The 14420-nt window shown below is 30.4% G+C and overlaps 2 protein-coding genes across 3 annotated transcripts in view; both read left to right on the forward strand.

Moving 5' to 3' along the window:
• Positions 1–1513: 1513 nt before the first annotated feature.
• Positions 1514–6526, forward strand: LOC119677812 (putative uncharacterized protein DDB_G0282133). Of its 2 annotated transcripts, none has more exons than XM_038089343.1 (2): positions 1514–6313; positions 6357–6526. In XM_038089343.1, the coding sequence occupies exon 1, from the start codon at positions 1902–1904 to the stop codon at positions 6180–6182; it is 4281 nt and encodes a 1426-aa protein (XP_037945271.1). In that variant the 5' UTR covers positions 1514–1901; the 3' UTR covers positions 6183–6313; positions 6357–6526. The 2 variants fall into 2 exon arrangements, with proteins under 2 accessions (XP_037945271.1, XP_037945270.1); XM_038089342.1 differs by having other exon boundaries at positions 6369–6526.
• A 2598-nt stretch (positions 6527–9124) lies between these two features.
• The window catches only part of LOC119677131 (probable Dol-P-Man:Man(7)GlcNAc(2)-PP-Dol alpha-1,6-mannosyltransferase), a 45595-nt gene continuing 40299 nt past the window's right edge, over positions 9125–14420 (forward strand). The window contains exon 1 of the mRNA XM_038088398.1: positions 9125–9421. Coding sequence (XP_037944326.1) covers positions 9125–9421 — 297 coding nt within the window. The remainder of the gene's footprint in view (positions 9422–14420) is intronic.

Genomic DNA, 14420 nt, shown 5'->3' on the forward strand with positions numbered 1-14420 from the left:
TATAATACTTCATATATATAAGACTTTATATATATAATACTATAAGACGTTATATATATGACTTTTTTTTCTTCAACTACTTTTTGTAACTATATATTATAAACGAGAGAATTTATATGTGCTGTATTATGTTATGATTTACAACATCAAAAAATGTAGAAAAGAGTGCTGATATGTATAAAGTTATATATGTTATATGGTTACTTTTTGTAACGATATATTACGAACGATATATAGTCTATGTAGAAGTTATATATGCTCCATTATGTTATGATTTGGGTGAAAAAGAACATTGAAAATGGTAGAAAAGAGTGCTGATTGTTTTTAAAGTTATTTGATTAAATCAAATGAAAACTATAACAGTAAGTAGAAATAATAAATTTATACAATATTTGTATAATATATTATATTTATGTTATAAGATATTACATTTATGACTAAAATCTATATTGTTATGGATATTTTTATTATATTATACAATATTTATAATATTAAATATATTTTATTATAATATTAAATACTTCAAGTATTACACTATTTAAATACTACTTCTATATAAATTAAAATTTGATTTTACTTAAATTAATTATTTTGATTTAATTTTAATTAGTTTAATTAATTACAGATTAAGCGCATGATTTTGTTTCCATGATATCTATAATTGTGTGATATTGAGTCACCTAAAATAGCTACCCGAACATTCTCAAAGTAAATATTGTATAATATATAAAAATAAAATTATAAATATTATGCATTATTGATTTTATAACCAAAGCTGAACTGTACACAATTGCCAAATGTGAATACGTAATTAAAATAATATAGAGTGTAACATACTTAATAGTCAGTCAGGTGCTAAAAACGGCGGAAGTGCTATGCCGGTAATATTTCCTTTATAAGTTATGGTGTGTACACATTGCATACATTTTTTAAAATCAAAGCTTTTCCTTAAAAAGATTTTTTATTTACAATATTTTTAAACATTACATGCATTAAAAAGGTTAAATAACGGTTGAAATACTTAAATTGCTTGCAGATTGCAGTTATTTCAAGAACTCGATTTAGACTCTGGTTGCTGCACTTCGATGTGTAATTGATATTGAAACTTTTAATTTGATGGTAAGAGGCCAGTTAGACTTGATTTGAGTATACCAATTCATTTATCTTTCTATTAATAATATAATATTTCTACGTTGGGTATTGCAACACTACACAACAATATTTTGTCCGAATGGTAGTATTCTTTTGATACTATATTGTTACTGCTATCACTTCCGAGAGGCCGTTGTCGTGAGTCAATTATTCTATAATTCTATTATTCTATTATTCTATTTACTTATCTAATATATTCTCGATCAGCCTGAAGAGACCAATTGATTTAGTGATGTCCGTCTGTCGGTGATGTAAGTCTACATTCTCAGTTACACTTGCTACTCTAGTTTTTTGTTTCTTATTTTATTGAAACTTTCCTTTATGGGATGTTGTATGTTGTTTACTGTTTATTTTTGGGGTCAAGGATGGATATAGATTACTTTGTACAGCACATCAGTGAAACGTGTTGTTTTTGAATACACTAACATATTGATAAGTAATCTATTCCACCAGAGGATATATGGCTTATTGCTATATGCCTAAGACCGTCCATACGTGATCTGATATCACACCCTGCACGAGGTGACCCTGCTTATACTGAATATGGCGGATCTAGAGAGGAAAACTCGATAAAACCCGTAATCCCCGGTGTTAAACGTACCGTGCCGAGGGATGAATGGCACTACGTGAGTGTGTCTTTGAACGGTGTACTCTAGATATCTGGCGACCTCTAGTTTTAATAAGCCTTCCCGAAGTAATGGGGGCTATGCGTCGGGTGACATACTTTCCCCTACACTCGTGGGAATCAAATGAGTAATAAATATCAAATTAATAAATATGAGGCGTCACCTCATTTTAAAAATGACAAAATAAATATATGTCCATCAACTTCACAGGCAAACATAATTAAATGTAAAACAGAACCAAATTATGAAGATGAAAAAAGTATTATTGTTATTTCAGATGAAGAGAAAACACCAGTTAAGGCTAAATCTGAAAGACCTAATCTTACCGAAACAGCACTTTATAAAAAACATTTATCATCATATCTTAAACAAGGGTTTAGTTTTACTAAATCTAAAAAATTTGCTCAACTTAATTGCATGCTAAAAAATACAAGTACAAATATTAGCGGCGAACCAACCATTCCACAAGATATTGATTTCAATAGTGTGAATTTGAAAGATATTGGTCGAATTAAACTCTCTGGATCAGCCCGAAGACGTCGCGCAATTTTATTAAGAAAAGGTTTTAGCATGAAGGAAGCTACAGTTTATTCTCATAATAAGATAAGATGGTGTAAGAATCAAGGTAGAAAACCAGGTGCTTCAAAGGAATATATTGAAAGAATGAGAGAAAAATATCCAAGCCGAACTAGTCTTATGCGTGCTGCAAGAAAATCTGAAGACAGCGATGAGGATAGGGAAAGTCCTGTAACTTTTGATACCGTGCCCGTAAATACTTTAAGTACCGAAACTAAAAATATTGGTTTGTTACCATCAGAATATCCAAGTATATGTTGGACCACAACTCAGTTTGAAATTCTACAACAATGCATTTTAAATGAAATCAGAAAACTACCTGCAAATTCTGACAAACCAAATTTTGATGGTTGCATTTTTAAGTATGGATTTATAACTTTAATATATGATAATAAAGATGTCAGTACGGAAAAATGGATAAAATCGGCTGTACCCACATTAAAACCATGGCCAAACTTTTCGGTTAGAATTGTAGAAGAAGAAAACATACCTTGTTCACAAATATTCACAGCCTGGTTTCCAGAAAGTAATGATGAGGGTAATAAAACTATTTTGACACAGATTGAGAAACGAAATAAGGGACTTAGTACAAAAAAGTGGGAAGTCTTGTTTAGAAACGAAAATGGAATAAATACAGAACTTATTTTAGATATTGATCCTATTTCCGTAAAAAATCTTGACCAACTTAATTATGAAATCAATTATCGATCTTACAAAGTTTGCTTTAAACGTACTAATGATAACAGTAATTATGGTTTCCAAACAGAGAACACATCAGGGGCTTTTAATACCTCAAAATGTAATAATGTAACTGCTAATTTTAAAACAAATCAAGAAGAAGGAAACATACTTTGTCCACAAATATTTACAGCATGGTTTCCAGAGAGTAATGATCAGGATAATGAAAGTATTTTGACAGAAATTAAGAAACGAAATAGGGGACTTAGAACAAATAAATGGAAAGTCTTGTTCAGAAATGAAAATGGAATAAATACAGAACTTACTTTGGCTATGGATCCTATATCCCTAAGAAATCTTGACCGATTTAATTACGAAATTAATTATCGATCTTACAAAGTTTGCTTTAAACGTACTAATGATAACAGTAATTATGGTTTCCAAACAGAGAACACATCAGGGGCTTTTAATACTACAAAATACAATAATATAACTGCTAATTTTAAAACAAATCAAAAAGGAAACATACCTTGTTCACGAATATTTACAGCATGGTTTCCAGAAAGTAATGATGAGGATAATGAAAGTATTTTGACAGAAATTAAGGAACGAAATAGGGGACTTAGAACAAATATATGGGAAGTCTTGTTCAGAAATGAAAATGGAATAAATACAGAACTTACTTTGGCTATGGATCCTATATCCCTAAGAAATCTTGAAAGATTTAATTACGAAATAAATTATCGATCTTACAAAGTTTGCTTTAAACGTACTAATGATAACACTAATTATGGTTTCCAAACAGATAACACATCAGGGGCTTTTAATACCACAAAATGTAATAATGTGACTGCTAATTTTAAAACAAATCAAGAAGAAGGAAACATACCTTGTCAACAAATATTTGCAGCATGGTTTCCAGAAAGTAATGATGTGGATAATAAAAGTATTTTGAAAGAAATCAAGAAACGAAATAGGGGACTTAGAATAAATAAGTGGGAAGTCTTGTTTAGAAATGAAAATGGAATAAATACAGAACTTACTTTGGCTATTGATCCTATATCTCTAAGAAATCTTGACAAAGATAATTACGAAATCAATTATCGATCTTACAAAGTTTGCTTTAAACGTAAACATGACAACATTAATTATGGTTTCCAAACAGAGAACACATCGGGGGCTTTTAATACCACAAAATACAATAATATAACTACTAATTTTGAAACAAGGCAAGATGACACTTCGAGTTCTTTTAATTCACAAAACCAGCAGCAACGCTTAGAAGATGACTGGTTAATGTCTAGAAATAGATTTACTTATGACAATATGAATTTTGATTCAAGTAACTTTGATATGCAGAAAGGGCATCAAAATGAGCAATATCATCGTAAACAAAATTTTTCTGAAAATGAACACTTAAGATGTGAGAAAAGATTTATAAATAATATGGATAGTTTAGCCTTTGGGTACTCTGCGACACCACAACAACATTCCGAAAATAAAAAGTTTAGACGTGACGAACGATGTACAGATGATGACGAAAGTTCTGATTTCATGTACTCTATGAACCAACAACAGAATATGCAACAGCAGAACATGCAACAGCAGAATATGCAACAGCAGAACATGCAACAGCAGAATATGCAACAACAGAGTTCGGAAAATAAATCGTATATACGTGTTAGAAAAAATGTGTTTGACGATGAAAATTTTGACTCACGATCTTCTTCGCAACAAGAACGACAGCAACTACCCTATGAGAATAAATGGTCAATGGATGCGAAAAATTCATTTAATAGCAATGGGAACTTTTTCTCAAACTGTTCTAGGTCACAGGGACAACAAAATGAAATAGGACATATAAGTGATACTGAAAGACCTAACTCAATTATGCAACAGCAATATTATGAAGGGAAGCGGTTCGAAAGTAATTGGCCAGTGAGTGCTGAAACACACATGAATGATTCTCGTAATTCTAACTCAAGATTTTCTTTTGAAAAGCAATGTCAAGAAAGGTGCTCTGAAAATCAGTATCAACGTTTTGAAAACAATTCATTTGTAGATGTCGAAAGGTCTTTGAATGACGATGGGAATTCTAATTCTATACGTCAAAAACGACAACCTCATCAACAACATCATCAACAACAACATCATGTACAACAAAATTATGAAACGAATTGGTCTGAACGAGAAAGAATTCCTGAAAATAAGAATGAGAGCCAACAATATCGGCAGCAACAAGAGTTCTCACAAAACGAGTGGTGTAACCGGGAGAGAGGTCATATAAATGATCAACAACAAAATTATGAAATGAAATGGTCTGAACGTGAAAAAAGTTCTGAAAATAAGAATGAGAGCCAACAATATCGACAGCAACAAGAGTTTCTACAAAACCAGTGGCGTAACCGTGAGAGAAGTCCTATAAATGATCAAGAACAAAATTATGAAACGAAATGGTCTGAACGTGAAAGAAGTCCTGAAAATAAGAATGAGAGCCGGCTACAATATCGACAGCAACAAGAGTTTTTGCAAAACCAGTGGTGTAATCGTGAAAGAAGTCCTATAAATAATCAACAACAAAATTATGAAATCAAATGGTCTGAACGTGAAAGAAGTCCTGAAAATAAGAATAAGAGCCGCCAACAATATCGACAGCAACAAGAGTTCTTACAAAATCGTGAGAGAAGTATTATAAATGATCGCGCAAAATCTAACGAAAGGTATTCTATGACACAACAACGTGATGAACACGGTTCTGAATATGAATGGCCTTTGAAGTTAGATCGAAATAGAGATGCTAATAAGAATTCTAATACAAGATTTTCGACAATACAAGGACAAAATCAACAACGTTTAGAAAATGAGTATGTTGCAGATCAGAATTTAAAGAGCGATGGCAAAGGATGTGTAAATAAATATTCTGATATTTTTGAAAGAAGACGCCCAAAAGATTCAACCAATTATTGTTCGCCGCAAGAAAACTATAGAAATGATTGGTCGACCGATTTAGATCGTGATAGTAATTATTGGAGGACAGAAAGTAATTATAAGGGATCAGACATGTCTCAACAAAATTATTCACCGAACAATAATGACAAAAATATGTCTGATGGTCTTATAAGATGGCCACAATGGCATATAAGTCAGTAGTAAAAGTTTTCATTTGTTTCTCGGATCAGTCTGTTACAATAATATTTACTTTCGGAAGTTTATGACGAAAATACTGAGTTACAAAACAGACTTATCTACATATTGTTTCTTCCACAATTGGTGAAGAATAGGTGAGAATAGAGCGATTAAATTAAGTAAAATAAAATTAATCAGGTGCTCTTTCAGCATTTATGGATCATTGGTGAATATTGTGCAAAATAATTAATTTAATAAATAATTAGCAGATTGTATAGAGCCGCGTTATTTTAAGTTGTAACGAGATTAATTAGTAGTAGTGGCAGTGTTGGATCAACTTATCGATGAAGTAAAATTGAAGAAAAACGAAAGGTAAGTAAACAGAGTTGGGTGTTTAATCAGTCCCAATTCTTTAAAATTAAATATTAGTGTTAAAATAATTATATTATTTCTATAAATTAAGATTTTTTTGTAAATTGTGTTCTCTATAATTGAGTGCTTCTGTGTTTGTTTACCTAATATACTGTCCAATTATATACATATGTGCCGTATTTAGTCTTTGTTTTCTATTAAACATCTATTTTTATATAATATGTAGTTTTCTAAAATTTGCCTAAGAAACTGAAAGAACCACTAACAATAGTTTCAATAATTATATTTAATTAAATAAATAAAATTATTATATGTTATGATTATTGATATTAATCAGATATGATAGGGGTACTCATCATAAGGTTTTATGCGTTTACGTACACGGTTATATGAACGCACTTAGTGAAATATCTGCTGTATAATAGCACTATTTATATCAGCAATAATTATGACAGCACAAAATGCAATTTAAATAATCGTTTTTCGAGTTATCAGCAGTTCTTTGACTGAACTTTAATAATTTATAATGCTTTAAATATGTGCTTTGTCGGAAGTAAGATGATATTGTCACCGAAATCTAAGTCTTCGATTCCTCTACTGATTGACCTAAAAGATCTATTGTGCGCCTAAAGGCCCAACTAAGACAATTCTAGACTATTTATAAATCTTGTAATTACTATGGGTTTAATTTTACCTATTTGATTTGGGACTAAGATCCCACTTCCAAGGTAGTCGAGTCTACGTTTTGCCGCCGCTGGGCAGTTGCATAGTATATATTCTAATGTTTCCTTCTCCTCATGACAGAGTCGACAGGAGTCACTTTCTACCGCACCTATAATCTTCATGTGGTAATTAAGTCTACAGTGTCTTGTAATAAGTTCAGTGTAGATTGTAATGTCGTTTCTGCTAAGGTCAAGGATAGCATCAACTTTGATGTGTTCAGGATCAATGAATCTTTTTGACTGTTGCATGCCAGTTTGGGCTCTGCAGTGTTCAAATAAATGTTGTTTCTCCTATTGATATTATTTGTGAAACTATTTGTTACCACGCAGAAGCGCCCTGGACTAATGGTAGGAGTACATGCACCCATCTTTGCTAAGAAGTCTACTATTAAATTGTCCTCATGCCCTTCATGTCCCGGTATCCACATAAGAGTAACACAGTTCTCCGATGCTAGAGTATTGAGAAGTTGAAAGCATGCCCAGACCAACTTTGATTGGAATGAGGATTTTGCTAAAGATTTTAGAGCTGCTTGGCTGTCCGAAAGAATGCATATTTTGGTACCTATGGTGCCCCAAAGTAGGCATTCTCTCGCACATAGCTCTAAGGCATGGATCTTTGCCTGAAAAATGGAAGCAATTTTTACGCATTGCGATTGCTTTGCGGAATTTTGGCCCCATTATTCCTGCTCTTGCGCTGCCATCTTCCATTCTGGAACCATCAGTAGGCAATAAAATAAATAAATTAATAAAATAATAAAATTTTATTTTTGTGATTTACTACTATTCAAAATACCTTTCTTTGGTTAAAACGGACGTTAAAATTAATTTAGTTAATTAATTGTTTTAATTCAGTTTTGAGTTTTTCTAATAATTTCATGATTTAAAAAATCTTCCAAGAGTTCAATTAAATCATCCAAAAATTTAATGACATAATTTATTTATTTGCTTAGTAAGACTATTTTTGGTTGGTTTTTCAGCGCAACGCATCTTTAAATTTCATTTACAACCTACACAAATGTTTATGATTTCTTATCGCAACACTTTTTCATATTAAATTTCAATAAAAACTTAGATAAAAATCTGTTAACAATACTCAAACAATCTCAGAAGAAGATGTATCTTAGAAAAAATACTCAAACGGCAGTAGTTGTTTGGGTTTACACTCAGACGGCAGTAGTTGTTTGAGTTTTCACTCAAATGTTGCCCAAATGCATTTTAAGCTCAAAAAGTTGCTGCCAATTTCTTAAGTCAGCAACGACAGTTCGAAAATGCGGCAGTAAATAAGAGACACAACATCTTGCCCACGAGTGCGGAGGGAGATCGACCGCTGCTGTGCTTGTTTTTATGGTTAGCGGCAAACTTGAGTGTGAAACACTAGTAATTATTGAGTAAAGCACAGTGAAACGAGTTAAGCTCGGCAAATCTTCCACACAAAACAAACGACTGCGCTTTGGCTGGAGGTACGCCTCATTTGAGCGGTTCAAATGATCGGTAAACGATTTTGTTAGTTCAGTCTTTGGTGACTTTCGTAAGATAAAAATCGCAGTTACACACGCCGGAATTGTGGGCGAACCTAGCGACGTGCGGTGAGAAGTAACGCATATTGTATACGCGTGTGAAAACGTGCTGAGAAAATAGAAAGAAAAGAAGATTAATCGAAAAAATATAAAATTTAGTTCAAAGAGGTGAAATCTTATAATTACTGCAGTTTTTGTTGATATTCTTTCTCTGTGCTATTTGAGGAAAAGTGTGCTATGTGCTTAATATTACTCTACAAAAAAAACTGTTTATTTAATTATTGAAATACTTAATTACACTTAATTATTGGAAATCTTTAGTAATTAATTTGAAAAAAAATAAATAAATTTAATAATGGTTGAAACGGCTACCACAACCACGATTACGCGCACAACAACACAACAGCAAGTGCCGAATGATGCACCTGTAGCCCCCGTACGGCAGCTGCCCAATAGCAGTACTACGACGGTGATTACACCAGGACGTCCCCGCAACAATGACGAAACAGCACGCCGCATATTTTGCTTGAAACAATTTCTGTTTTTATTGTTGTTGCCAGTCATTTTATTCGCTGTCTCCCTCAAACATTTCCTTGATTTCTTATTTGGTTTAGGACAAAAAGAAAAGGATGTGAGCGGTAAAGTGGCTTTAGTAAGTTTTTTTTTATTTCTACTAAGCAACTGGTTTTATTATATACAAGTCAAGTGGAGTCACGCAGACTACATGGCTATGCACATCGATTGATATAAGTACATATAAGTCCTACTCATATTAAGTATCTCGGATTAAGAAAAACTGCAATTATATAAATGCAAAAAATTTCAACTAAAAAAGTTGCTTGACAAAATTGTGCAAAAATGTGTACTTTTTTTTTCGTAAGATAAACAGGAAATAAGTATAAGGAAGTAAGCATAAGCGTTGCATCCAAATAAGTATGCTTTATGAAGTACAAATAAAAAAAAACTTAGGATTTCTTCCATATATAATATCAATGTTTTATTGTTTATTGTGAAATGTTCATAGGCATGTTGTTTAAAAGTCAATATTATTTGTTTACTTTACAAATAAGTTTGTAATTATTAAGATATTGTAGATATTGTCTCTTACTTTATTTCTCTCTGTCTGTCTACTAAAACTACTTCTGACTCTTTCTATGTCTTTCGCTATCTGCCCTTTCCTAGCTTTTTTTCCGCTCTCACTGTATTTGCTTCTCTTTATATCTCTGTCTGTCTACTACCCATATCTCTCTCTTTCTTTTTATCTCTCTTCTTTTCTGTCTGTCTTTTCTTTATATCTCTCTCTTTCTATCTCCTTGTTTCTATCTCTCTTTCTATCTCCTTGTTTCTATCTCTCTTTCTATCTCTGTTTCTCTCTCTCTTTCTCTCTCTCTTTCTATCTCTGTTTCTCTCTCTCTTTCTATCTCTGTTTCTCTCTCTCTTTCTATCTCTGTTTCTCACTCTCTTTCTATCTCTGTTTCTCTCTCTCTTTCTATCTCTGTTTCTCTCTCTCTCTCTCTCTCTCTCTTTCTTTCTATCCCTCACTTCATACATTTCTTTTCTCTCTTTCTCTCCCTAACTTCATATATTTCTTCTTTCTCTTTACGAATCTCTTCTCTTTCTCTCTCTTTATAAATCTCTTCTCCTCTCTCTTTATGAATCTCTTCTCTCTCTTTATGAATCACTTCTTTCTCAATTTATGAATCTCTTCTCTCACTCTTTTTGAATCTCTTCTCTCCCTCTATGAATCCCTTGTCTCCCTTTTTTATGGAACTCTTCTCTCTCTATGAATCTCTTCCCTCTCTCTCTCTTTCATAACTCTTCTCATTCTCTATCCATTTCTCTTCTCTTTCTATCTACATATATTCTCTCTCTATCCACAACTCTTTTCTCTCTTTCTCTACTCATCTCTTTTCTCTTTCTCTACCCATATCTCTTTTTCGTCTATCTACATCTCTTCTTTTTTTATCTATATCTGTTCTGTCTCTATCTATACCTCTTCTCTCTCTATCTATACCTCTTCTTTCTCTCTATCTATATCTCTTCCTATCTGTATATCTTTCTCATTCTATCTATATGTCTCTCACTATGTGTATCTCCCTTTTTATATGTATATATTTCTTTTTCTGTGTGTATATTTTTCTTTTTCTATCTATATATCTTTCTCTATATGTATCTCTCTATTTATCTTCCTCTCTCTATCTGTATATATCTCTCTCTATCTGTATATATCACTTTCTATCTGTATATAATCTCTTTCTATCTGTATACATTCCTTTCTCTATCTGTATAACTTCCCTTCTCTTTCTCTTTTTCTCTCTTTCTCTATCTGTATATCTTTTTATTTCTCTCTATTTATATATCTTGTTTTCTCTCTCTATCTGTATATCTTTCTCTCTCTTTATGTATCTCTATCTGTCTTTTTTTCACTCCCTCACTATATCGTTTTCTCTTTATCTGTGGTTCTTGAAGTAATATTTGTTCTTGTTTTTAAGCCAATTTTTACAATTTTAAAGTCCCATATATCGTAAATCACTGCTCTATATATATTCCTATAAAGAATAGTGAAAGAGTAAATATTCAATGTAGTCAAACGTACTTAAAGCTGTTTATGTTAATATTTTAGGAAAATTCTATTTCTATTACCTGAGGACTGTGATTAACAGATAACTACAAAATCTTAGTATTGTAAAATATTAAAATGATTTCTTAATATTTTAAATATAATAAATTTGTTCATTAAAGTTGTATTTATATTCACTGGTCTATGTAGGTTAAGTTAGATTGTATTATAAGCGTATTCACGCGAATACTCAGGCCATATATTTCATATTTTATATATATATTTATATATTTAACAAATATATGTATAATATATATCTTTATAAAAAGAAAAAAGATACTGCCAAAAAAAAAAAACAAATATCTGGCACTCAATAATCAAAACTGATATATACATATATATATAAACATGATCCTTTTTACATTGTAGTCAATTCCTTGTATTGTGCTTCAGATAATATCAGTTTTGATTATAGGGTACTAGATATTTATGTTAGTAGTATATTTTTTTTGCTTATAAATAAGCATATATATATGTATATATGTTTGTTAAATATATAAACAGTGCGTATTTTAAATTTAACTGTAAGTAGTTTGTTTAGTTTTTATACGACATTATACAATCAATTTCAATTAATGCATATATTAATATATGTATGTATATTTATCATATATAAATATTTTATAATTATAGTAGAGATAGGGGTATGCTTGTTGACCTAATCACAAATATTTTCTTTTAACACATCAAGAAAGATGATTTAGAATTTATTGTGTTTATTTAAATTTTGCTTTCAGATAATATATCTATCTATCTTATGTATTTTATATCTCTACAAGTCAAGTTGACGGTGAAAAAATATTTGTTTATGCGTGGCCTTTGTTTTTATAGACTTTGTCGATTGTTTATATCGTTTTGCGTGTATTTGTTTATAGTAAAAAATTCTTCACTCAAAGATAAGATTTTTTTTTTTCTTAAATAAATAAAATTTTTGCATGGCTTAGCATATTTTTGTGTCTTAAGCAGAATGTATTTACTTAGCATTTTGCCGTTAACTCGGCTAATTATGTGACGCTGCTATCTAGCAAACATTGTATGTAACTATCTCATGCCTTATCTATCCAATGCAGGTTATTGCCTGGGTTATGACTTTCATTCATGTGAATTTTTCTGTAACTTCAAAAGGTAATCTATGTGACATGCAAGTGAGTGAAATTTCCATTTAATTTTCTTTATGGAAATATTAAAAAAAAAAAATTTTTTTTTTAAACAATTATGAGAATTGCATTCTTAATGTGGCTTGCCTGTTTGTCAGCTATGAATTGGGTGTGGTCGCGACGTAAAAATTTTAAATAATTTTTTATATTTTTTTTCAAAATATTTAAAAATATTTTTTCTAATATTTCGTTTCCAGTTCAATCGTTTTTAGTGAACAAATATTTTATATCTATACATATTGTGTTTATTTTTTTAATTTGCGCCAAAAATTTTTTGCCGGAAATTTGTTTACTCTTATAATTAATTTTGTAATTTTATCAATTTCATCTTCAATTCTTTTTGTTTCGTATGTATATTTATAGATATATATAGGTATATAACTATTGGATGTACATATATGCAAGCATATATATATGTATATATATTAGTTAACATAAAAAGCACGTATATTTTGAATTTCTTCAATATCTAGTAGTTAGTTTGAATACTAAACAATATGTATCTTCTGAACACCTTCAAGGTCAGATGATGTATTTGTGATTTTAACTTTGTAACTTTTTTAATTACAATTTTTTTTGTGAGTTAATTTATTTGTTAATTTTATAATTATACGAGTATAAAACAAAATATAATACTGTTGTTTTAATGTCATTTAAATGATTGCTCACGTATCAAATGGAACAATTTTTATTTAATAAATATCTACATTAAGTGTTTTAGTAATCAGATGCAGGTGTAAAAACTGTATTTATTGCAAAAATATTGTATAAATGGAATACAGTGTAAAGTGTAGTTAAAGTAGCGAGTACATCTATTGACAATTATATTCATTGGTCCTTTACTTAAATACTATCAATATTGCAGAAGTACTTAAAATATAAGTTTTAATTTTGGTTAAAATATAAATGATCTTTGCGAGAATAGCTGTGACTATCATTATAGTTATTATATATGTCTTTAGTAAATATATATCTTTATAGTAAGTGACTGAGATTGAACGTTGATTGATTTACGTTTCATAAATAATATGAAGCAAATCTGTTGTTTCAGTGAATCGAACATCCTTAATCAGCTCGAAAATTTTTGAACATTTGATATGTGAGATCCAAATGTTCGAACTTAAACTGTTTGAGCATCATATCTATAATTAATGTTCTATAATTCATGGTATTTGTCATATAAGCATTGTTCTGGAAGACTGTCCGTAATGGAAAAGTTGTGTAGAATTTATTGTTTTGTCATATTAGAACTAGTATTGAAGAGAGTTCATGAAACTTCTCAATTGTGTGATATGAACACTGATCTTGAAAAGGTTCCATAAAACTTCTCCATTAGCATTAGTCTTGAATAGAGTCCGTAATGCTGCTTTTCTTTTGATGAATTAGTTTCTTACTTCGCATAAGATAAAGTTCACCATATTTATTTTTCTGATAACCTCACTTTGATGTATAACACAGTACTTGATTCCAACAAAACAGTTAACCAACTTTTAATTTAGGCTGCAGAAATACATTCTATAGGAGTTTATACTGTCATTTTAATCATTATAAGTTATTTTTTTAATTTATAAATTTAAATTAAATGCTTATACATTTGAATTAAATTATATAAACATTTTTCTAGTATTGCTTTAATCTAAAAGGGAGACATACAGTCTCCAACTTGTATAAAAAAGAATTGTGAGTTATCTGAAAAGGTATTTAAAATATTTTAAGAATTTATCATAAAAATCCAATAACAATGCAATTCTTATTTGTTTATAAATATACAATCGTGGTGTGTTTCTTTTTATTTTTGTAATTTATAATTAATGTGCCGTACCAGCCTCATTAGCATAATTAACAGATTAAAATAATATTTATCTATTGACATT

This window comes from Teleopsis dalmanni, chromosome 2 (genome assembly GCF_002237135.1).
Source record: "Teleopsis dalmanni isolate 2A chromosome 2, ASM223713v2, whole genome shotgun sequence".
Taxonomy (NCBI): domain Eukaryota; kingdom Metazoa; phylum Arthropoda; class Insecta; order Diptera; family Diopsidae; genus Teleopsis; species Teleopsis dalmanni.

What these genes read in the sequence shown, in the direction of transcription:
- LOC119677812 (XM_038089343.1), top strand. Translation starts at nt 1,902, where the DNA reads ATGAGTAATAAATATCAAATTAATAAATATGAGGCGTCACCTCATTTT.